The 23,008-nt window shown below is 37.1% G+C and overlaps 1 protein-coding gene across 5 annotated transcripts in view; it reads left to right on the forward strand.

The window, feature by feature from the left end:
• The window catches only part of LRBA (LPS responsive beige-like anchor protein), a 414,612-nt gene that overhangs the window by 39,589 nt on the left and 352,015 nt on the right, over window positions 1-23,008 (forward strand). For all 5 annotated transcript variants that reach the window (XM_063335812.1, XM_063335808.1, XM_063335810.1 and 2 more), the window contains exons 3-16: window positions 6,038-6,269; window positions 6,387-6,487; window positions 8,694-8,789; window positions 12,058-12,179; window positions 12,283-12,409; window positions 13,668-13,787; window positions 14,083-14,229; window positions 15,080-15,277; window positions 15,955-16,088; window positions 17,346-17,454; window positions 17,563-17,715; window positions 18,749-18,917; window positions 20,889-20,968; window positions 22,460-22,522. In XM_063335812.1, coding sequence (XP_063191882.1) covers window positions 6,038-6,269; window positions 6,387-6,487; window positions 8,694-8,789; window positions 12,058-12,179; window positions 12,283-12,409; window positions 13,668-13,787; window positions 14,083-14,229; window positions 15,080-15,277; window positions 15,955-16,088; window positions 17,346-17,454; window positions 17,563-17,715; window positions 18,749-18,917; window positions 20,889-20,968; window positions 22,460-22,522 — 1,851 coding nt within the window. The remainder of the gene's footprint in view (window positions 1-6,037; window positions 6,270-6,386; window positions 6,488-8,693; window positions 8,790-12,057; window positions 12,180-12,282; window positions 12,410-13,667; window positions 13,788-14,082; window positions 14,230-15,079; window positions 15,278-15,954; window positions 16,089-17,345; window positions 17,455-17,562; window positions 17,716-18,748; window positions 18,918-20,888; window positions 20,969-22,459; window positions 22,523-23,008) is intronic.

Consider the following 23,008-nt stretch of genomic DNA (forward strand, 5'->3'; position numbering starts at 1 on the left):
TTGGGTAAATTCTGTGCCTTCTGTAGTTAGCAATTGTGAAGCTGAAGAAGCTCCGGTTTTATGTAGACTAATACTTAAATATAAACTTTTCTGCTAATTTGAAATCTTATCCAGTCTTATTTCCTGAAGATTCAGCTTTCTTCTTCATTGTGACAGAGTATGAGGTATAAGCTGCTGATATAAAGCTGTCTTGGAGAGGAAGAGAATTATACCACGCTGAGACACTGTATTAAAAACGTGTAATGCTGGGCTAACAGTTTCAAATACAACATTAGGTGGCAGTAGTAGACTCTTAACACCTTGTGGGTGCTTGTTAAATTTACTTTTAGGCAGTTTTCCAAACGAGAGACAGACTTAAAAGACACTTTATTTTATTACAGAGCATTCATGTTACATCACTATGAAGGGAAGCAATGGGAATGATTTTTCCTGAATGATCCAGCTTTTATCATAGTTAAAACAGTATTGAGCAGTATCATATGGAATCATCAGGGTTAAAGGGGGTGCAATGTTGTTGTGCAAAGCCACTATTGATACAACTGGCTTAAAATAGACCTTTCTTATTTGCCAGCTAAATGACAGTGTAGGCTTTGTTAGGAACTTGTCAACAGGAGGAAAAGCAGCTAATTAAGAAGAATATGTACTTTTAAAAATGTTTCTATTTTACCATCCTTTTTCCCTTAGAAAGCAGAAGAGATAAGTACTACATAGTATTTTAATTTTTTTTTGTAATTTAACTGTTGGGTGGTGTTGGATGGGGGGAAACTGGTCACTTCAGGCTGAAATATCAGGAGGAAAAGTTTGTGGGTTTCTGCTCAAGAAATACCTGTTTGCTCTTTGTCTGATTGTTTTAGGGTTTTCTGGGTTGGGTTGTTTTTGTGGGTTGGTTGGTGGTTTTTTTGGGTTTTTTTGGTTTTTTTAAAAGATGGAAGAGAGCAAATGCAAAGTTAGAGCAAGGTTAAAGAGGATGCTTACAGAAGAGGCTGGAATAGAATCTTTCCGTTTTGAAAGAGTCACCGGTTGCTTGCATATTCATGGTCTCACATCACTTTAAACTTTGAGCTATTGCTAAGGTAGCAAATGGCTTTAAATCATCTGCATCTTGCTGGAAGGTTATGACCTTGCCTTTCATCAGTGGGTCTTCCCACAGTTCTTTGTCTAGTTTTTCTGGTTGCATTATGGTTGATATAGTGGCAATATATTGAAGAAAAAAGGTTGACATCCAGGGTTTTTCGGTCCCTTCCTTGACTCCCTATAACCTTTCTGGGCCTGAGCCCTGTTTGTCATGATTTCGCTGACTTGACATTCATGCTAATGTCACTATTTGATATACTTATCCAAACTATTGACAGGCTTTCCTACCAAATCTCTTCTTAGGACTCGTATTTTAGTATGTTCTCACCTCCAAGTGTTGTGTTAGTGATAGAAAAGACTGCATGGAAAAGTGGGGGGTGAGGGGCAGAGAATGGATTGCTGCAAATTAGTACATGCGAGTTATTCTTTTTCCCCACCTCCTTCTTATTCTGATTTGTAGAGGCCTTTCCAAATAAGAACCATGTTTTTATGCCTCCCAGGATATGTACCAGGGTTTTGACTTTTTCTGTTTATTTTGTGCCGTCAGAAGATTTGACTGGCATGGGATCACTCATGATCCTACGAGATCCCTGCCCTAGAGAGATTTTAGTTCTTATACTAGTCTTTGGCATCTACTTTTGATGATCAATGCATTTGTTTTGAGTTCTTGAATAAGTGAAAGGGGATGGAGTCCAGGGTTATTACTTTGGTGTAAGATAAGAGTAAATGTAGGCAAAGAATATTATGTTTATTGTTACTCAGAAGAATAATGGCTAAAATGAATCCATCTTTTTTGTGTTTGTGTCCTCCAGAAGCAGCATTCAGATTTCATCTGATGAAAAACGTGGGGGTGTTTTTTTTTGGTTGGTTACTTGTCTGTTTTTTTTAGCCTTGGATCAACTGACCTGGTGTAAAACTGCATTAAGAACAGGACCATTTTGGATAACAGAGCTATTTTGTCAACAGAGGTAAAATGTAGGGTGTGTATCGAACCTTTAATTGTTGAAATGGCAACTGGTTTAGCTTCAGCAGATTTTTCTTGATGCTTATCTTGTGCAAGTACCTTACTCTTATGAATAGAAGATTTTGGGCAGTTATCAGCTTTGTACGCACAGCTTTGCAGGTTCTTCTTAAGCATAAACTTTTAAAATTTTACTGAGATAGAATTGGCCTATTTGACTGCATTTTTTTTTTTCATGAGATAGGCATTTTCCATTGTATAGGCATTGTCCATACTTGTTTTGGACATACTAAAGAAACAATTCTGAGTTTACAAAATCAACATCTGGAGGAAAAGAGAGGTCCCAGTTTGCTTGCTTAATAGTTCTTTCATCCTAGCTTTAGGGAACAAAACAAGTACGTTTTTCTTGATATGTGGGTTGTCTCGTAATGAGAAGGATAAGAAAGCTGTGTAGAAGGGAAGCCTCTTTTGGAGATTTGAGCTAAAACTGTGGAGATCCATCCCTGTGGTTCTCCCAAGTGTAACCAGTTTGTCTTTTCAGGAGCAATGCTGATTGTGGTCCTTGACTTGGCTTCTTTTTTTTCTGTTACAGTTCATTAAAATACTTTTCCTGACATTTTCTTACAAGCTTTTGAAATATTTCGTATCTGCCACTGGGAGAAATTACTTTAAATTAGATTCATGATCTAGATCATGATCTCTCGGGAAAGTGGAGCTTGGCTGTGTTTATTCTGAGCTATTTTCTGCATACTGTAGTTTACTACTTGCTCACCCAAAGAGTCCGCCATCTCTTTTATATCTTGGATCACTTCTCCATTTCATGTTAGGTGAAAGTTGCATTGCAAAGAGAGGTTTCATCTGTTTAAATTGGCTTTTTGTTTCTATTTAGAAGTGATGTACTGCTATTTTATACTTTAAATTAGTGCTATTATGTTGGCTTCTCAATGGTTTGGTTCTCTAAGGGGGGAAAAAAATAATCACACTCTCTGAGTGTGTAGTTAAAAATTGCTGTAAAGAATTCTCCCTGTTCTCAATCAGCTAAATGTAGAAACACTTTACAAAAAAGCTTGAGCTATTGGTTTAGTTTATATATTTTTTGAAGGTAAATATAACTGGCAAAATGTAAAATTTGTGAGGATGTATTTGAATACTTTGAATACTGCACTTTGAAACCATTCCTGTAAGCTTATACTTACATGCTGAAGAAAGAAAACGTTATGCCACCCTGTAGGTTGCTATAAAGATTGTTTATGCAGCTCAGCATAGGACTTAAAATACGTTGAATTGGAGAATTTTGAAAAATGTACTGTGCGACATAGGAGACCAAATCATGCTAAAGTGCAAGGAAAGACTATACATCAGTTCAAAGGCTACATTATTCAAAAAAATACAACCATAAAAAAGGTAATAAGATTACATTCTCACACTTCATGGCTAGTAAGGTGCATTAAGCTGCTCAGATATTCATAACTTACTGTGACATTTGGGAAGATTACATTTTGCTGTGCACAGCCATTACTGCAGCTCAGATAATAACTAGCCAATGCATGGACCCGGATTATGATCCCTGTCATTGGAAACAAATTTGTGTTTTGAAGGTTGATCAGTTTCAAATCACCATTAGAAAGGGTTAATATGAAATACTGTGGGGTGTGTGTGTGCTTATGTGTATCTAATGGGTATGCATACATATAGTACATCAACTGCACTGTGCCTTTGGTATATTGCTTTCTCTGTCAGCTTTTTTTGTCCTCACTTCCCTGAAGGAAATGTTAAAATGGTAATTATTTCTACCATAGCATATTATTTCTAGAATGTACTTGCTGAAATGCTTATGTTTGCAGATTAGATTGGAAACCTAATTTGACAGCTTCCTGGATGGGTGGTTACTGATAATAGTGTATCTAGCCAAAAATGAAAGATTGGTGGTGTAGACTATAGGGTGAAGGTAAGGTCATCTCTAGTTGCCGTATATGGTTTTGGTGTGATAATTGATGGTTGGCTGATAGTTAAAACCAAATGTGTAAAGAGTTGAATTTCTTGTTGAAAATTAGCAGGTGTTTTGTTGCTAGAATATAACCTTCAGCTATTCTGTCTGTATACGGAATGCGGTGTTTTCTTTATCTCTTAACTTGATGGTGAGAAAGAGAGTGGCTTCTTGAGGAATACCTCAGTTTTGTAGATGACGATAAATTTAGTGTAAATAAAGAGTAACATTGGTTATGTATTTTATGTTTTCAGATGTTTTGTTCAGGGTCCTTTTTTAAGGGGGGCGGTTTGTACTTTCTTCTTTGCATTTGTTTTGTGATAATTCTGCGTTAATCCATTCTGCTCGGTGTTCTCCCTTGAATTCTACCTTTACAGAGCTTTCTTGAGGTAGGCCTCTGCTCCGTCTTATGGAAGGGGAAAACTGAGGCTTGGAGAATGATAACAACTTGATAGATTTGTTTGAGTTGACAGCGTGAGTTGATATAGAGAAGCTGGGAATATAATTCAAGTCTCCCCATTCAGTTCCTGCGTTTTCCCTAGATATCAAGGAAGCATCTGATAGTAAATTGCATAATTATTTTTCATGACCAAGAGGGGAGAAAATGGAAAAGTGTAAATTACTGTTTAGAAATTGTTGCCACGCGACATTGTCTATTCTGTCATAAAAGCAGTAACTTTCTCTGCTTCTTGTGGTGTTTGGCATTACTGATTTATGCCCAGAAGACCAAAGATTGCTTCTTCAAAGTGACAAGATTTAGACACTTGAGGAAAACGTATGATAATTTCAGTAGTTAATGAAGAGCGTATATTCTGTTCCATTGGGCAAGTTTATCTTCAGATCCTGACTAGCTGAGAGAAGCTGTCGCAGCTAATACGGAAGCAAGTTAGTATATATATTTTGGGGCAGTTTTGACTTGGTGTGACTTCAGCAAGTGACAGTACCGAAGCTGGTAACGGTCAAAGCCCTTGAAAGGAACACCATGTAGGACAGAAACAATGTCTTTTATTAGACAATCTTGTAGAAGTGACAACAAGCTGAAGTACTTCTTGTGAGTTCATTTTGATCATTTGAGTCAATGCTATCTGACTTGCCATTTTGGTATATAATGGGTATTTTGACAAGCATAGTAAGCGTGGAGTTTAATACAGTTCTAAAGTCTAAGAGAAGTTTAAAAAGTGGAGGGTGGGGAACTGGGGTAGAGGAGTTAGGTTAGTACAATCCATCTTGCCTTCAACTGGAATTTTTATTTATTGAGTACACAAGTGAGAATGAAGTAGGTTATTTTCTTCCCTCCCTCCACCTCCTTGGCATGTGCATAAGTGGTTAGTTACTCAGTCTATGTTGAAACAAAGCCTGCATCTAGGAGACCTGAAATATTACAGGAATTAAATGCCTTAGCCAAAGCACAGTCAAAGGCTTCAAACTTCTCGTTCATGCAAATGTAGCAAGCCTTTGCTTCCTTTTAGTACCTGTGGCTACTAATGAAACTGGCAGTTAATACTTAACCAGCTTTATTCAGCATCTCAGGAATGACTCTAGAAGTGGCAATATTTCTGATGTGCATCACCTCCTTTTGGCTAGAATTGCCCTCTTGTTTGAGACGTGTTAAGCACATGTGAAGGAAGGCTTTTAGGGCCATTCCAGGCCATTTAAAGTATCTTAGATGGCTCGCCTCTCGCCTGTTTTGGAACACTCACTTGGTCTCTTCACTTTTCAGCTGTGTGGGGCAGGTCAAGACATCTGTATCTTCAACTATCCAAATATTCATCTGCACCAATTGTTTGGTAGTAGGTGACACCTTAGGAGCACCTTTATTGAAGTTACGCTACACAACTTGAAACGGAGGAAGAATAAGACTTGGTGTATTGGTATTGGTCTCATTATTGGTTTTTTAGTTTACGTCTTTGATAGCTTGCTTCTTGCAGAATGAATAACTTTAAACATGGAATGATACTTCGATACAGCTGTCTTAAGGGTTTGTTTTTTTTTTTTTTTAATCTTTTGTCTGCAAGCTTGTTGGGGGCCAATTTGACTTGGAAATGAACTTTATCATCCAAGAAGTAGAGGGTATCACCTGCATGGTAGAGTTGCTGGACAAGTGTGATGTCACCTGCCAGGCTGAGGTGTGGAGCATGTTTACAGCAATCTTGAAGAAAAGTATACGCAATCTACAAGCGTGCACAGAAGTGGGCCTTGTTGAACAAGTGCTCAAGAGGATCGATAGAGCTGACAACATGATTGCAGGTACAGTTTCACCCAGCGTATGACTCAAAATCCCATGGAAACATTGGTTAATTAAGTGATAGAAATTTGACATTGCATTTTATTAAACGTTTATATTGCTGTTCTTTTCCTTTTCAGATCTCTTAGTGGATATGCTGGGCGTGTTGGCTAGCTATAACCTGACAGTTCGAGAGCTAAAGTTATTCTTCAGCAAGCTTCAAGGAGAAAAAGGGAGATGGGTAAAAGAAAACACAAAACTCAAACCATTTTTGTAGTGTTGCTTGTATTTTTCCTAACGTTTACAAGTTAAAAGGCTGTTTGATAACCTTTATAATAAAGGTGCCAAGAAATACAGAATACTTTCTGGTATTATATCAATGAATCTTTTCGTTGATATAATACGAACTTTAAGCAGTTAAAATACAGAGAGTAGAATAGTGCTGAAATTAAATTTCCTCTTGGATCTGTGGACTGGATTGGTCTTTTTGAACACCTGGGAATAATATGGTGAATCTAAGCAAGTGTTTTTATGCACATGTCTTTATTTTTGTGATTCCAGGTATGTGAAATTGCAGGGAAAAGGATTAAAATTTTTTAGAAGACAAAAGAGAGAAATGAATAAAATAATCTACATAGGGAGTTCAATTTTTCATGTTGTGCTTCTTTGCCTGAAGATTGAAAAAAAATCTATCTAGTGAGGGAAGTGAGAATTTGTGGCAGAAATTGAAATGAAGGAAATAAACTCCAGCTGAAAAATTGTATCGTGTTTTCTCCTGTTCCTGTGTGAACTAGAAAAGGAGAACAGCGTCTTCATTTACTCTTGAGAACTTCCTTCCCTAAAGCAAAAATATTATGCATGTTGTAGAGGCCACCAGATCAAGTTTTCTTTAACACAAAATTGTTATTTTGCAGGAATTGGGAACTATTTTAACAGTTGTTTTACCTGCTTTGAATTTTAATTCGGCTCCTGTTATCTCTAAATACCCTGCCTGGTGTAGAGAAGAGGTAGCGCAGTGTCTCTGTCAACTTCAAATAGTTTAAAAAAATGTATTCGATATAAAAGCCAGTGTTCACAAATAATACAGCAAATTTTAAAACACTCTTTGAAATAAATAACTTTGGAGATCTTAACTTGCACAAACAAAAATGCTCTAAACTCAATAGAGGGTTTAAACTTAATAATTGAACATACAGAGTATATTTAACCATAGATGAATTAAAGTTGTCTCTGTAACATTAACTTTTTCATTTCCTGTCTCTCTGCTATTTGCATTTAATTTCCTTTCTTTATTAAAGGCTAAATATAGAGGAAAGGAAGAGAAAAATGCCACAGTTGTATTGCTAAGGAGTTGCATGACTCTATAAATCTTAAAATCAGCAGTGCTGTAAAGATACAAAGTATTTGGCTACAATACAAATTACCTAGTTGAATTCCGTAGTGCTGAAGACATCTAAGCAGTTCTCAGTGTTTTCTCCTCAATTTTAATTCAAATTCCTGGAGCACTGTTTATATGACTACAATTGCGGTACATTTGAAATACCAATACGCAATGCTTAGTTTTCAGAGGGTGGCTGCTTACAACAGGGGAGAAAGGGGAAAAGTGTAAAATCATGGTTTAAATCATAGTTTAAAAATAGATCTACTGGAAAGTTATGAAGTGGTAAAAGAAGACGCACAAAATTGTGCTGTCACTGTGACCTGTATTTGCTGTGCTTCTGTTGTGAGCTCATATACGTGATTTGGAGTTTATAGTTGCTGAGTATTACAACAAAATCACAGCAGAATTAGGGTGGTGGTGGGGAAGTGTTAAGTATTCACACTAACTGAGCAGTCAGTTTTGGTGCTCCAAACTGCCCTTGAGACTTGAATCTTTCTCTGTGGACTTACATGAAGGGATATATGTAACCAAGACACTTTAATGTAGTATATGACTAGTATATGATGAAAATAGTCCTGTCTGCTGGTATTCCCATCTCCCTTGTTGCTGGCACAGGTTTCATGCAGCCACAATCCAAGACTTCTTTAACTTAAAATTGATTTGCATTTGTTTTTCCTAAGTTAGTTTCCAGCTGGATCAGTTAATTTTCTTTATCTCACTGCAAATCCACACAAACAGTAGTGCTGACGGGAATGAATGGATAGAGGGAGGAACTAATATTCAGAGTCAGTTTAGTTTATGCTGGTTGAAGGTGGCTCTGGCCTTTGTGTCCTTATTTTAGTTATCCAATTAATTGTACTGCAGCGCACCTACTGCATGTTGTGTGAGGGTATCCATGACTCTTTGTTAATGTTGTTTATTGAAAGTGCTAAATGTCTTAGCAGAGTATTACTCAACCATGTGCAAAGCTTTAAAATGTGTCAAAATTCATTTTTTGTGTGTATAGTCTTTTCTTTCTTATAGGTGTGTTTTATTTATTTACAAATGTAATAATTCTCTTTGTCAGCCACCACATGCTGGGAAGTTATTGTCTGTGTTAAAACACATGCCTCAGAAGTATGGACCTGATGCCTTCTTCAACTTTCCAGGAAAAAGTGCTGCAGTACGTAGATATTTTAAGTCTCTTGTTTGTTCATTTGTTGTTCTATTACAGCCGTTGGTTATTTTCATTTGTGGTGTTCTTCTGTCTCATCTGTCATTGTCGTAGACCTAGAGTTTTAAGCAAATTTTTTTCTCTGCCCGACACCTACATCCTGCCTAAATAGATCGTGCTTATAATAAATGTGCATTATCACTCTAGAAGGACAAATACTATTACAAAAAAAAAATCAATATACATGAGGCTTTTTTTTGGTTTATAGGTGGTTGGTTTTTTGTTTGTGTGTTTGTTTTTTGTTTTTTTTTTACACTGGTTCAGTTAAATCTTGTTGGAAGGAGAACGGAAGGAGAATCTACCTGCTTTTCACTCCTATGTTTCTGTGGAAATGGAGTTTGTGTTAGTATCCAGTGTGTGTTAGAGTGGCTTTGTGGTGGCGTGACATTGGCTGGACACCAGGTGCCCACCAGGCCACTCTATCACTCCCCTCCTCAGCTGGACAGGGGAGAGAAAATACAATACAAGACTTATGGGTGGAGATAAGGACAGGGAGATCGCCCACCAATTACCATCAAAAGCCAAACAGACTTGACTTCGGGAAATTAATTTAATTTATTACCAATCAAATCAGAGTAGGGTAATGAGAAATAAAAACACCTTTCCCCAATGCCTCCCTTCTTCCTGGGCTGAACTCTACTCCCAATTTCTCTGCGTCCTGCCACCGAGCGGCACGGGGGGATGGCGGATGAGGCTTGCAGTCAATTCATCACACGTTCTCTTTGCTGCTCCTTCCTCCTCACGCTCTTCCCCTGCTCCAGCAGGGGTGGGGTCCCTCCCATGGGAGACAGTCCTCCATGAACTTCAAAGCGGGTCCTTCCCACAGACTGCAGTTCTTCATTAACTGCTCCAGCGTGGGTCCCTTCCATGGGGTGCAGTCCTTCACGAACAGACTGCTCCAGTGTGGGTCTCCCACAGGGTCTCAAGTCGTGCCAGGAGCCTGCTCCAGCATGGGCTTTCCATGGGGTCACAGCCTCCTTCGAGGGCATCCTCCTGCTCTGGCGTGGGGTCCTCCATGGGCTGCAGGTGGATCTCTGCTCCACCGTTAACCTCCATGGGCTGCAGGGGGACAGCCTGCCTCCCCGTGGTCTTCACCGCAGGCTGCAGGGCAATCTCTGCTCTGGTTCCTGGAACTCTTCCTCCTCCTCCTTGACTGACTTTGGTGTCTGCAGAGTTGTTCTCTCACATATTCTCACTCCTCTCATCTGTCTGCTGTGCTGTTGTGCAGCATTTCCTTTTCCCCTCACCTTCTTAAATATGTTATCATGGAGGAACTATCACCATTGCTGATTGGCTCAGCTTTGGCCAGCGGTGGGTCCACCTTGGAGCTAGCTATCTTGGATGTGGGGGAAATTTCTGGCATCTTCTCACAAGAAGCAGCCCCTGTAGTCCCTCCACTACCAAAGCCTTGCTGTGCCAACCCAATACAGCCTTACATCTAGAAACCTTTACTAGTGAAACCGCAGGAGGTGTCGAACTAGAAGTGACTGTACTTGCACCATTTGTTAGTTCTTTCAATGATCAGATGATGTGAATAGCATATATTGCTTATAAGAATTCTCTGAGAAGACAGGGATCCTAGACGCGTGTAGGCTGAATAATACTGAAAGAGGATTGAATTTAACACTGATTAGTCTTTTTCTAATTGTTCGGGTGACTGATACATTTTTAAGTTACGTCGTGTTCACTTGAAAAAGAATTTGAAACTAAACAAGTAGTTGGAAAATGCTGTTCAGAATCTTCTGTAGGAATTTTTAAGTATATCAACACTTTTGCTCCTAAAATTGTAGGATGAAATAGTTTGTTCAAAATTTCATGCTTAATTGAGAATAAGATTTGAATAAGATTTATCAGATGACTTTCCAGTTTTCTTCGCATAAACCCCATTACCTTTCTGCCTTGGTGGCTTGAGATTAAATTTCACCCACTTGATGACATAATGAATTTTTTTGGAATGAAAACTTGAGAATGAAAAATGCAGACTGGTAGAAAAATGCTTCTGTAATTATATGTTTATCATATGCAACAGAGTTTGGCAATAGACAGACGTGCTTTTGTTCCTTTTGGCTATCCGTGTACTGTTTTTGTATTTAACTTCTAGTAATTGTGTTGAATGCTTGAACTGTATGTGATATTGGGGTGCCTCAGTAACCCTAATGTGAATATTCTCATATATTTTCAATTAAGAAGTCTTAGAAATTAAGTGTTTAATATAATTACTCCAAGATCCGTTATGAGTTAAACCAAATGACAGTGCCACCAATTCCTGAAAGTTGGGCTCAAAGACATGCAGACTGATTAGTTAGCTGCTATAGAGAAGGATTTATAGCGTTTTGTTTGGACAGGGCGAGCTGAATGGAGCGTGGGATCATAATAAGGAGTCTGGCGACACTCAAGTTCTTTGATGTTTTTTGTTCATTGGTATTGATCATCTGAACAGCATCTTTGATCAGAGGTTATGGCAGTCTTAGTTGAGCTGCGTATTGCAAATATGTGGAGCAAAACAGGGGAAAGTTAACAGTAATGTTAAAAAACAGCCCAACCAAACAAAAAACCCCACACAATAAAACCCAACCGTTTGAAATAAACGGCCCCACCACACAGTTTATAGCTTAAGAGATTTTGAGCTAACATAAACACAGAGTTTGATATGAAGATTTAGCCTGGTGGGGATTGCATTACCTTTCTTTTAAGGAAATTTCTGTGTCTGTCATATTCTAACTGGAAGACATGAATTTCAAGAGAGAAAAGAATCTGTTAAGTGAAATGTATATGATTGTCTTTTTGTGGCCAGCTTTGTTTCATAATTAGTTATTTTCCTGAATACCAACATTATGTGGAAATAAGTTTGTAAGTCTGATTATTTTATCAGGTTACCACAAAACAAAATCAAATTAAATATGTATTTTGAGGAGTTTTTGTACTGTAAGGATCCCACTAAAGCATTTAATTTTTGAAGTGTAAATTACTAATAGTAATCTTCATTGAGATATAAAGACCGGTTTTTAAATACTTAGTCTAATTAAGTATTTTAACAATGGAGTACAAAAAGCACGTAAGTTAGGCCAGTTTTTTTTTTAGTATAGAGAAATTGTACGCGTTTGTAGTGTGTATATACTGTATACCAGTATGCATTTGTAGTGTGTCTCTTAAGCTGTGTACTCTTACTATTGTGAATGTTGATCTTTCTACGTGAGTAACTTTTTGCTTTCTTTAGGCTATTGCCTTACCCCCTATAGCCAAGTGGCCGTACCAGAATGGGTTTACTTTCCATACTTGGCTAAGAATGGATCCGGTAAATAATATAAATGTGGATAAGGATAAGCCTTACTTATATTGGTGAGTATTATGTAAAACCGTATTTCTGATGTTTACTTTCTATTAATTGTTCAATGATTTCTGCTTCCAAGTGTGTATGTGCTGATTTTGTTTTCATTTTTAGTTTTCGAACAAACAAAGGACTTGGTTATTCTGCTCATTTTGTTGGAGGCTGCTTGGTTGTAACGTCCATAAAATCAAAGGGAAAGGGTTTCCAGCATTGCGTAAAATTTGATTTCAAGCCACAAAAGGTGAGTAAAAATAATAAAATATTTCAAACAGGTTTCATGAATTTAAAAATGTAGCCTAGGGAGAATGTTGTAGCTATTGATTAGCCTCATCTTTCTGTTATAAGAACAGTTGCTCTGGAACAAGCAAAACAAATTTATATTCTGATTTTTTATTTCTTTTTAATTTTACTTATGAAAAGTGTAAGAAAGATCTAGAAAATGCAGTTTACCAGAAGTTTTATCAATTTGTGAGACTTGTGTGAGTTCTCAGAGAACTCAAGCTACATATACACAGCTTGAACGTTACAAGGTTTGTGATTTTTTTTTTTTTTCCTTCTCTGTTTATACTGTGTTTTCTCCCACCTTCAGACATTCTTGTCTCCTTTTCCTAAAGGGTTTTGCTAAGGCTTCCCTTTATGTCATTACTTACTCGATGTGGGCAAGTGCAGTGTTATTTTAAGAAATCATGGTTACTAACCCATGTTTTGTTTTCCTAATCAAGCTAGGACCATTAATAGGAGTTTGGTCTTCTTACAAGTGGGAGAACAACAGATTAATTGTTGAATGAATGTTATACTTTATGTTCATTCAGGTTGTCCAGAAAATAGTCTCCTTGCATTTGGTGCTTTATGTATCTTTTTAAATGTAAGAAATAAAATATGAGTTGATTATATTATTGATATTCAAGGCTTGCTTGCCTATTAAGTAGTATTATGCTAAGTTGAAAATGTTTCCTTTTCAATTAGATATTCTGCTAATGTTTCTGGAGCAACTGGTGTAAACATTTTGTGGGAGAACAGGCCTCCTCAGGAATTTCTTATCAGTAATCCCTTGCTGTAAATATGGATTCTGTTTGTGATAATTTGACGTGCACAGCCTTTGAAAGTCTTTAGTCTGGAGCCATCCTTGCTCTTTGGAATGACAACATTTGCAGTATTCAATCATGCTAAGAGTAACCCAAGCTAAAACTTATTTACACAGTGGTTTCACTGTAAATTTGGTTTAACGTTGCCATGAAGATTTTTTGAGTTCTATGGCATAAATATCTTTTAAGCTTCTGAGTCTGCTTTTTGTGGGGAAAAATGCCATATTATCCTTTGACATAGCTATGCAAGAAAACTCAGCAATGACTTAATTTTTTCCACTTTAAATAAATCCTTCAATCTTAATTTAATTTAATTCACATAAGTAGTTGAATCTGTTCTACTATGCTCAACTTTAATGCTTAAGCTATTTTGAGTGTCTATAGAATTTTATCAATTGTTTTCTTATCATTTAGTGGTATATGGTTACTATAGTGCACATCTATAACCGCTGGAAGAATAGTGAACTTCGATGTTATGTGAATGGGGAACTGGCATCTTATGGAGAAATAACATGGTTTGTCAACACCAGTGATGTAAGTAATCCTTGCATGCTAATATCTACGGTTGATCATCTTGGTTGATTAAATAGATATCCTTTGCCATTTTATTAATAAACCCTGCATTTTATGCATTTTTAAAAAATATTGAAATAAAAATAATAGAGGAGTAGATTCTGCTTTTATACAGAACCTAAGATTTGTTTCTGCTGAGACCTTCAAATGCTTGTTTATGTAAAAATAATACTCCCTAACAATATGTATATTCTTTGCATAATTTGCTTGTGTAGCATAGGTTAAACCCTGTTACTGCATTCTGTTTCATTTTCAGACGTTTGACAAATGTTTCCTGGGTTCTTCGGAAACAGCAGATGCCAACCGAGTGTTTTGTGGGCAAATGACATCTGTTTACCTTTTTAGCGAGGCTCTCAATGCTGCTCAGATCTTTGCCATTTACCAGCTTGGTTTGGGATATAAGGTATCTCAGAATTTACTGTAAAATTTAGTTCTGATAAGGCTCTTTATGGTAGGTGTTCAGAATGTTGCCACACCTCTGTGTCGTTCTAAAAACATTCTTACTGTGTAATCTTTTTGTTAAACTCTTCCATGTTTCTTCTGTAAGCCTATGTATCATCTCACAAACTACAAGTAAGCATTAATTGAATTTTTTAATTTCTTACAAAAAACAAATTTGTGTTCCTGTTTATTTCTCAAAATTTCTGTGTTGGTGGCTGGGAGAGGGAAAACACCACTGTTATCTTGTCTAGGTTCACTTTTTCATTGAGGCTGAAAACTTTAGATCAAATATGGTGTATTTGTTTTAGAAATGTAGCCTTATAGTTGATTGTGCTAGTCATTTTCTTTAATGTGTGAAGTTAGTGCTGAGGATTAGTTTTGTTGCAGTGATTTATTATTTGTTTTGTCATAGCCTGAGGGGCACTAATTGAAGATTGTTATTCCCTAGCAGCTGTACAAACATACGCTAAAAAAGATTGTTCCTATTCTATCTGCTCCTCAATTATTAGTTCCTTCTGAGTGAACATTGCTGACTGTCATTCTGTTTCCCAGCTAATGTGTTTCTTTTGCATTACCCACATTTTGTCACCATCATTCTTGAGGGGTCAAAAAAAAATTCTGCAGTTCTAAGTCTGTCAAATTGAGTTTGAGTCAATGTTCTTATGAGACCCCTTCTTTCTGAAATATTGCTGGTTTGAAGAAGCAATGTTTTATTAATTTTTGGCAATAGTTGTGTTCCAAACCATACTATCAATGTGTATAATCTATTTTTTTTTTCTTTTTTTCTTCCTCAACCCTGCTCCCCAATCCAGGGAACCTTCAAATTCAAGGCGGAAAGTGATCTCTTCCTTGATGAACATCACAAATTATTGCTATACGATGGCAAGCTGTCCAGTGCTATTGCTTTTATGTACAATCCAAGGGCTACAGATGCACAGCTGTGTCTAGAGTCATCCCCTAAGGATAACCCTTCTATTTTTGTTCATTCACCACACGCCCTCATGCTGCAGGTATTTCAATATCTTCATAGATTTGGAGGGTAAAAATGATTTCTGCTTGAAAACCAAAAAATACAGTTTTAGAGGGATCTGGAAGAGATAGGGAACTGCTGATAGATTGGGGTTTTTGGATTGTCCCTGCTGCTACCTCTCCTGTTTCTTGAATTAATGTGGATGCAAGAATCGTAAGAAAGAAGCTTATTTTATCATAGTTGCAACCTAAACGTCAGGATTACAAAGACTGTGTTAGCATTTCAAAAAAATCCTTCTTCCTCATTTCTGAGATATGTTCACTCGCCTACAGATATTATGTACCTCCTGTCTTTTGCCCTGTTGGTATCATATCCATTCTTCCCTATGCTTTGAACACCTTAATTTTTTAATTTGACAGAAGCTTTTCCTGTGTTGCGTTCTAGAGTTTCTCTGTTACTAAAGACTCGTTTTAGAGTTTGCAAGCCACCTCCTCCCTCATCTGAGGATCTGCTGTAGACTCTATTTAAAGCAGTAGGTCAGCCAGACTGGGCATTTAATGTGGCTGTGGCAGCCAGTTTGTACTTCTTGCTGTTTCTTTTTATTTGATAACAATAATAATACAAATTTTAGATTGAAGAAATTTCAAACTATTTCTAACAAGCTTTTTAACAGTTTCTGGAAGAAGATTTCAATATTTCTTAATTCTTCTTTGTCAGGATGTGAAAGCAGTCTTAACGCATTCTGTCCAAAGTGCTCTGCACTCCATTGGAGGGGTGCAGGTACTTTTCCCTCTCTTTGCACAGTTAGACTATAGGCAATATTCATCGGACCACATTGACACAACTGTTTGGTGAGTGCATATATTTGTTATGTTTTGTTGTTTCTTTTTAAGTAAAGGAAATTACCTCTTGCTTTATTAACTAGCATAGTGGTTTAAATTGTCTTGTTCAACAATGTATTATTTCTAACAACAAAAAGGTGGCCTTGTTACAAGCAGGACCTCAAGGTGAAGTGTTTATTTGTACCAAATTTTCTATGAAACTTCACACAGAATCCAAATGTACACATTTCTACTTCACAATTTTTTTTGTTCAACAGAATTAGACAATTCTCTTGAGCTTATTTTTGTCATGGAGAAAATCCACTGGGGTAGGCTTCAAAAGAAACTCCAGGGAGGATGAATTTTTCATCTACATAAAGTTATTCCTTGGAATTTATTTGTTTTGGTTTTTTTTACCTTTAGACCTTCTGGAAGATGCTGTTACTCAGTGTTACTGTCAGGCTTGTCCTCTGGTTTCCACTCTGGTTCAACTCAGTCCAAATTCTGAACATCCAGTCACAGAAACTGGTGGAGCTCCTAAGTTAGAGTAGTATTAATAGCAAAGGAATTGCTCTTTGGAATCCTGGTGTAGTTTGCTCTGTTTCATTGCAATTGTTTCGTGACTGTTTAAAGATGATCTATATCCATATGGTTGCTAAGAAGGGGTGGTCACAATGGTCCTTCGGCCCATTTGTACGTTTCTGGGCCTCTCTTGAGCTGGCTCAGACTTGGGAGTCAATGTGATGAGTCAGGGATTTGATTCAGTTGCAAACTGTCCCAGCAACAGGGGGTTTTCGGCTGGCTAAGGTCTTGATTCATAGGCCTTAGTGCTGTGACACAAGGGGAGGGGTGTGAACACTCCTTCTGGCAGCATCAGAGTTGAATTAGCTTGAACCAATCCAATAACTGCTCATCTGAAAGCAGTAGAAAGTAGAATGGCATTTGTTTACTGATCTTGCAGAAGTTTGTAAGTGAAATTCGAAGCAGAGAGAAGTACAGGCTTAACTGTTGCCTTTCTGCGAGAATGTATTTTCAGAAGAGTTTTGCTATTGCATGGTTACTTCAGAACCCAGAATTTCAAGCTAGAAATGCGTTAATTAAAAGAAAGAAGTTAGAACTTCCAAAATTTAGTCTTGCTTTTTGTTTTAAAAATTCTGATCTGAGCATTTACATAACACATTAAATGTATCTCTGGGCTGTGTGATGGAAGTCTTAATTTGGAAATACTTTCTGTCTCATTGTAACCTTTTAAAACATTTTTTTTTACTAAAACATTGTATTTTTCAGTTCTACTTTATTGGCGTTCATCATGGAGTTGTTGAAGAACTCCATTGCTATGCAAGAGCAGATGCTTTCCTGTAAGGGCTTCCTTGTGATAGGACATAGTCTAGAAAAGGTAGAGCAAATCTTTCTTGATGTCTTGCATTAATGTTGGATTTTTTTGAGAGAAATACTTTTCCTAGACTGTTGCAGTGCTCTTCCTTAAGCAGATCTTCTTTTACAGTCTTCCAAAGCCCATGTTACCCGAGCTGTACTAGAACTTTGCCTTGCCTTTTCGAAATACCTGAGCAACTTACACAATGGGGTGCCCTTGCTGAAGCAGCTGTGTGATCATGTTCTCCTTAATCCTGCAATATGGATTCATATCCCAGCACAGGTAAAATTGCTTATTCTTATGAATAAGGTATCTTATGATGTATCGATTTGGGAGCGTAGAGACTAAGCCTGGACTCCAGGAATTATAGGTCATGGCTCTCCAGCAGAAATCAAACGGAAACTGTTTTCAGACTCCGGTTTTCTGCATGTAGCTGTCAAGTTTTGCAGTCTTCCAAGGTTTTCTGGAAGTTTGGAAACCTGCAGCATTCTGCAGAGCAGAATTAGGAATGACTTCTGGAGTCCCTGACCCAGTCAGTGTTGTAGATTGAGAGGGAATTTTTGATGGGTTAGTCAGCAAAACCCCACTAGTTTTTAAGAGAAGTTATCCTTGGAATCAGATTTGAAGTTTTCATCTAAATTGACATATTCCCTGAAGAGTACTTTTGTTCTGGTGAATCTCTGTTCTCTGAGCGCGAACAGCTTCGATGAAAGCTTTCCAGTTGGTTCTACTTGAAACCTTCTTACCAAATTTTTTGATCCCCTCCATAAGGGTTTGTTTTGCTTTTCAAAAACTGAGACAGCGCTATCAATGCTACTGTTGAAGTCATTGTAAAACAGTCATGTTTTCTACAGCTAAATTACATCATTAAGTATTATTTAAGTCATTATTTCTCATAAGAAAAAGGGAAAGAAGATATGTAAATAATCCAGCCTATAATGAATACTTAAGCCTATAATAAATATGCACCTTTCTATAATGCTTCATGTGTGACCCTGTTCTGAACAGAGAGGTTGGACTAAATGATCTCCAGAGGTGCCTTCCAATCTCTGCTATCTGTGATTGTGTGAATACCATGCTTTTTCATGCTCCTGTGAGTGTGGACCAGCTTAAGAAAACCATACTACTCTGTATTTTTAGAAATAAAATGAAATTTTTTGTCAGTTTGCAAGGGTTTTAAGAACTTTGGGACTAAGCTATGCAGAGAAAATCTATTTATTTAAGACGTTTTAATAAATGAGATTTAAGAATGCAGTTGTCTGATGTGCTGCGGTGTTGCTATAATGATTTTTCATCTCCTGATTGGGTGTTGTAGGTTCAGCTGACCCTGTACACTTACCTCTCTACTGAGTTCATCGGCACTGTTAACATATATGGTGCAATACGGCGAGTTGGGACAGTTCTTTTGGTCATGCATACCTTAAAGTATTATTACTGGGTAGTGAATCCTCAAGATCGCAGTGGCATAACTCCCAAAGGCGTAGGTACGTATTCATTTGTACCCTCACGAGATGATGTTTGGTTTAAAAAAATGTATGCAACATATAGAATAGAAGTGTAAATATTCCAGGAAGAATTTTATTTTAATGTGGTGGGTTCACTGTAACAGTTTGAGCAATGTGATTTTGTCCAGAGGATATTCTTGAAAGCTTTTCTTCAGAAACTAATGGAAACGTTCTTCAGAAGTCATATCCTCTGTCACGAAAGACCTACATGAATTTAGTACTAGATAGAACTGGTCGGAGAAATGGTAGGGTTTTGAAAGCGTAGAGCTGTGCCTGGGAATGCTGTCTCTTTATGTACTTTATCAAGTACTAGATAGGCTTTAAGTGCTTGTAAGATCTATTGATCATAGCAGTGTAGCTGTAAACGGGCATACTGAGTCTCTCTGACAGGCGTAGGGATCTGAACTTGTTGGAAAACCGCTTTAGAGCCTGCTTAATCCAGACAGCAGACTCATGGCAAAAGAAGTAATAGGAAGTTTAGAACAAGTGTTTAGTACTTGTCATTGGCACGGAACACAGAACAAGAATACTGATCCTAAGAAAAACGCAATGGGAATAGCTGCTTGGCTCAGAAATCCACTACTATAGAAGGAACTGGGAGAAGTGAAATGTGCACCAGCATAATATAAACACAAGCAGGTGGAGCCGGCGTGGAAAAGGCAATTAATGCTTTTTGGAAGTATGGCTTTACAGCTCTCCTAACTGTTGTTCAGTGTCTTATAGTGTTGGGCACACAGCCTTGGCAAAGGGAGAATAACTTATATCTCTAGTCTCTCCTGTAACAAAGAAAGGCTCTGGAATTTCAGAGAGAAGCAGGTGATGAGAGCCAGGTGTACTGGGAGTGAGTGCTCCTTAGATGTGTCCAACTTCCTGACACCAACTTCTCGAAAATGACCAACCCTTCCTGTTAAAGGCTTGCAAAGATTGTTTTGTACTATTTTGCATCCTGTAAGGAGCAAAGCATGTGTTTTCTGCTTCCTTTTTAGTGAAGACTTGGATTTATTTAATTAGTTTCTAAACTGATTTATTGAGCCTGAGGCAAATGTATGTGTAGGATAGTCTTACTAATACAACTTAATGGCTTATTTTGACTAGACTGGTCTATATTGACAATAACTATTAAACCAAATGTGCCTGTGGGCATATACTGTATAGCACCAGACTCGTATGATCGCTTACATTTGCTAGTTGATTTTTTCCCTGATGATTAAGATCATAAGAACTGTGTGGGCAAATGTAAAAACTATCCCTAGAAACGTATTTGCAACAGTTCATTTGCTTTCTGTATGAAAGCTTTTACTTGGCTTTGACATTTGGTTGCACCTGTTTTTTTAACCTTGGCCCTCCTGGGAACTACTCAGAGTTTGAGTATTCAAAATGTGTCAGTGAAAGTCTGCTTTACACAGGAATGGCAGAAGCAAGTCCTTTTGACTTTGACTTAACAAATTAAGCCTATGGCTTTCAAGGTAATCTTTACATATAGCATTTTAAGATTGATTTTATTGCGTATATAGCCAATGTTGAACAGTGGCAAGTAGTTCTTCCTTTGAGCTTTAGGAGAAGAACTTTAAAAACAGAAGTAAACTGCAAAAATTTGAAATCTGGAAATTTTGACATAAAGTTCTCATATTGGTCGTATTCCTTGCATGAAGGCGGTTCATAGACATTTCAAGGAAGTGGTAAAAGCATGAAAAGAATTTAAAAGGGGTTTAGAAAACTGTATTTAATAAAAGCCTTAGTAGAAACTCACTGGTTGGGCATTTTGCTAATAAAAAGTGATAAAATGCATTACTATTTTGTAGTCTGAAATGGAGGAAAGATAACTTTACTCAGAATTGTGCCCTCTTCACCCAGAAAATGCCATTTATTCTTCTTTATGTGAAAATATGTACTATGCTAATAACAACTGTTAATTTGCATTTCATATATCTACTTTTCTTTTTTTTGTAGATGGGCCGCGGCCTACACAAAAAGAGATTTTATCTCTGCGAGCATTCTTGTTGATGTTCATTAAACAGCTAGTGATGAAGGTAGGATAACTTTAAATTATAATAGGATATCTAAGTTTCCTTTCATAAAGAAATGGGCTTTAATATAGCATTTTTTCTAAACATTGTATTTTGTAAACAAATAAGTAAATAGATATACTGTTAAGATGCATCTTTTAGTTGTGGCTCTTGCCACAGACATCAGTGCTAAAGATGCATTTTTCTTCCTTTTAAGCTGTTTTTATCAAAAAGAAGTGGAGCTGTTAAATCATTAACTTAGAAATTTTTACTACTGGGGAAATAAGTATTTGATTCCATATTTTGTGTTTGACAAGAGCCGTATCACCTGCCTCAGAAGAAGTGCTTAAAGACTAAAGAGCACCATTTGACATCACATTCTGTGGGCCACTGGGACAGAGGAAGATAAGAAAGACTCTATCAATAAGTTTCCCAGCTGTTTGTTAGACGTTACAGGAATGTTGAAATTCAACAGTTCTACTGCTTACAGACTCTTCTTAACCCTTTTCTGATCTCTGTCATATTCTCTCCCTTCTCTAGAGTCCTTTCTGTGAATCTAGCTCCCTTTTTCCCTCTTCCCCTCGGTCGTTAAGGGACCAGAATGCTTTCTGTGCTCCTGCCCTTAGCCCCAGTAGTTTGGAGGAGTAACTACCAGAAAAGTTCTACTCTTGGCTCTCGTCCTCTTCCTTTGAACTGGATATTCTGCAATTGAAGCATCAGAGACAATTTAGCTATCAAAGCCTAAAAGACTTTCTTTAAGTGTTTGCTTCATTTTAATTTTTTTTAATTTCTGTCAGAGATTTATGACAGTTTTGGATAGAATTTCACAGGGACAGGAAAAGCATGTCCATCGTAAAAGGCTGATTCTTCTGCAAAAAACAGCAGTGCAAAATCTTTTTGGGAAATGAGAGAATTGCTTTAAAAAGTAGAAGCCCTAGAAATGAAGAATCCTGCTTTTCGCTTCCCTCATCCTGTTCTTCGTAACTGTTGTTTTTTATTTTATTTTCACCAAAAAGACCTCAAGGCATATTCCTGACATAGATACCATAAATAATTTAAATTTCTGCAAAGTTGATAGCAACTGAAGATAGGATTCTGTAGTGGAAAATAGGAAGCAAACTCAGCTATAGGCATAGCTAACAGGCTTATAATTAGACATCCAGGTCTACTTTTGAATCCTTAATTTAATTCTTCTATTAATAGGAAGCTCTCATGTCAAATTATCTGTATCAATTAACATGTGTTACTCTAACAATTTCATGTACTATATTACTATCTAGCTTATTTTTATGCCTGTATTGAAGTTGTCTTTATGCACTTTTGTAACCTTCGGTAGGTTTTTTTGGGGCGGGGAAAAAGCTACCTTCCATCTATGAAGCTATTATAGTACCAAGTGAAAACAAATTTGTCTTGTGGGGTTTACTGTGTGTATAACCATAGCTTGTAATAATGCTCTTTTGGGACCAGTACTTTTGTACTCGAAAGATGATAGTTAAAACCTGATTGTTTTTAAAGGACTATGGAATAAAAGAAGACGAATTGCAGGCTATCCTCAATTATCTGCTCACTATACATGAGGTAATTTTTAATTTGGAGGGGGTGTGGGGGGGAGAAAGGTACTACTTCTGCTGATTGTGACCACAAAATATTTGAGTATTTTAAGATATTACTTTGTGCCACAAGGTGGCTCTGTAGAGGAAGCAGCAAACGTTGTCCAACTCTTTAGTGTAGTGTGCTGAGTTGCCAATATTCTTGCAATGATTTAAGCACTATGTTCAATGTTAGATTGAAGTTCATTAAGCCAGTAAGGCAAAATGGTTTCTTATGTTGTTCTGCAAACCGATTTACCAAGCAGAAAAACAGATGGCGAGGCTGACTTTATAAAAAAAAAAAAAAAGACAAAACCTTGTTTTATGCTGCCTAAGTAATATTTTTTTTGTTTTGTTTTTCTCTCCTTTTTATTTTGCTTCTTAAATAAAGCAATAGAATTGAAAACATGCATTAAAAAATAAAGATGTATGTTAATGGCATCTAGGAGAAGCATATAAACTTAATTGGGAGAAA

Source organism: Chroicocephalus ridibundus, chromosome 5, assembly GCF_963924245.1.
Source record: "Chroicocephalus ridibundus chromosome 5, bChrRid1.1, whole genome shotgun sequence".
Classification (NCBI taxonomy): domain Eukaryota; kingdom Metazoa; phylum Chordata; class Aves; order Charadriiformes; family Laridae; genus Chroicocephalus; species Chroicocephalus ridibundus.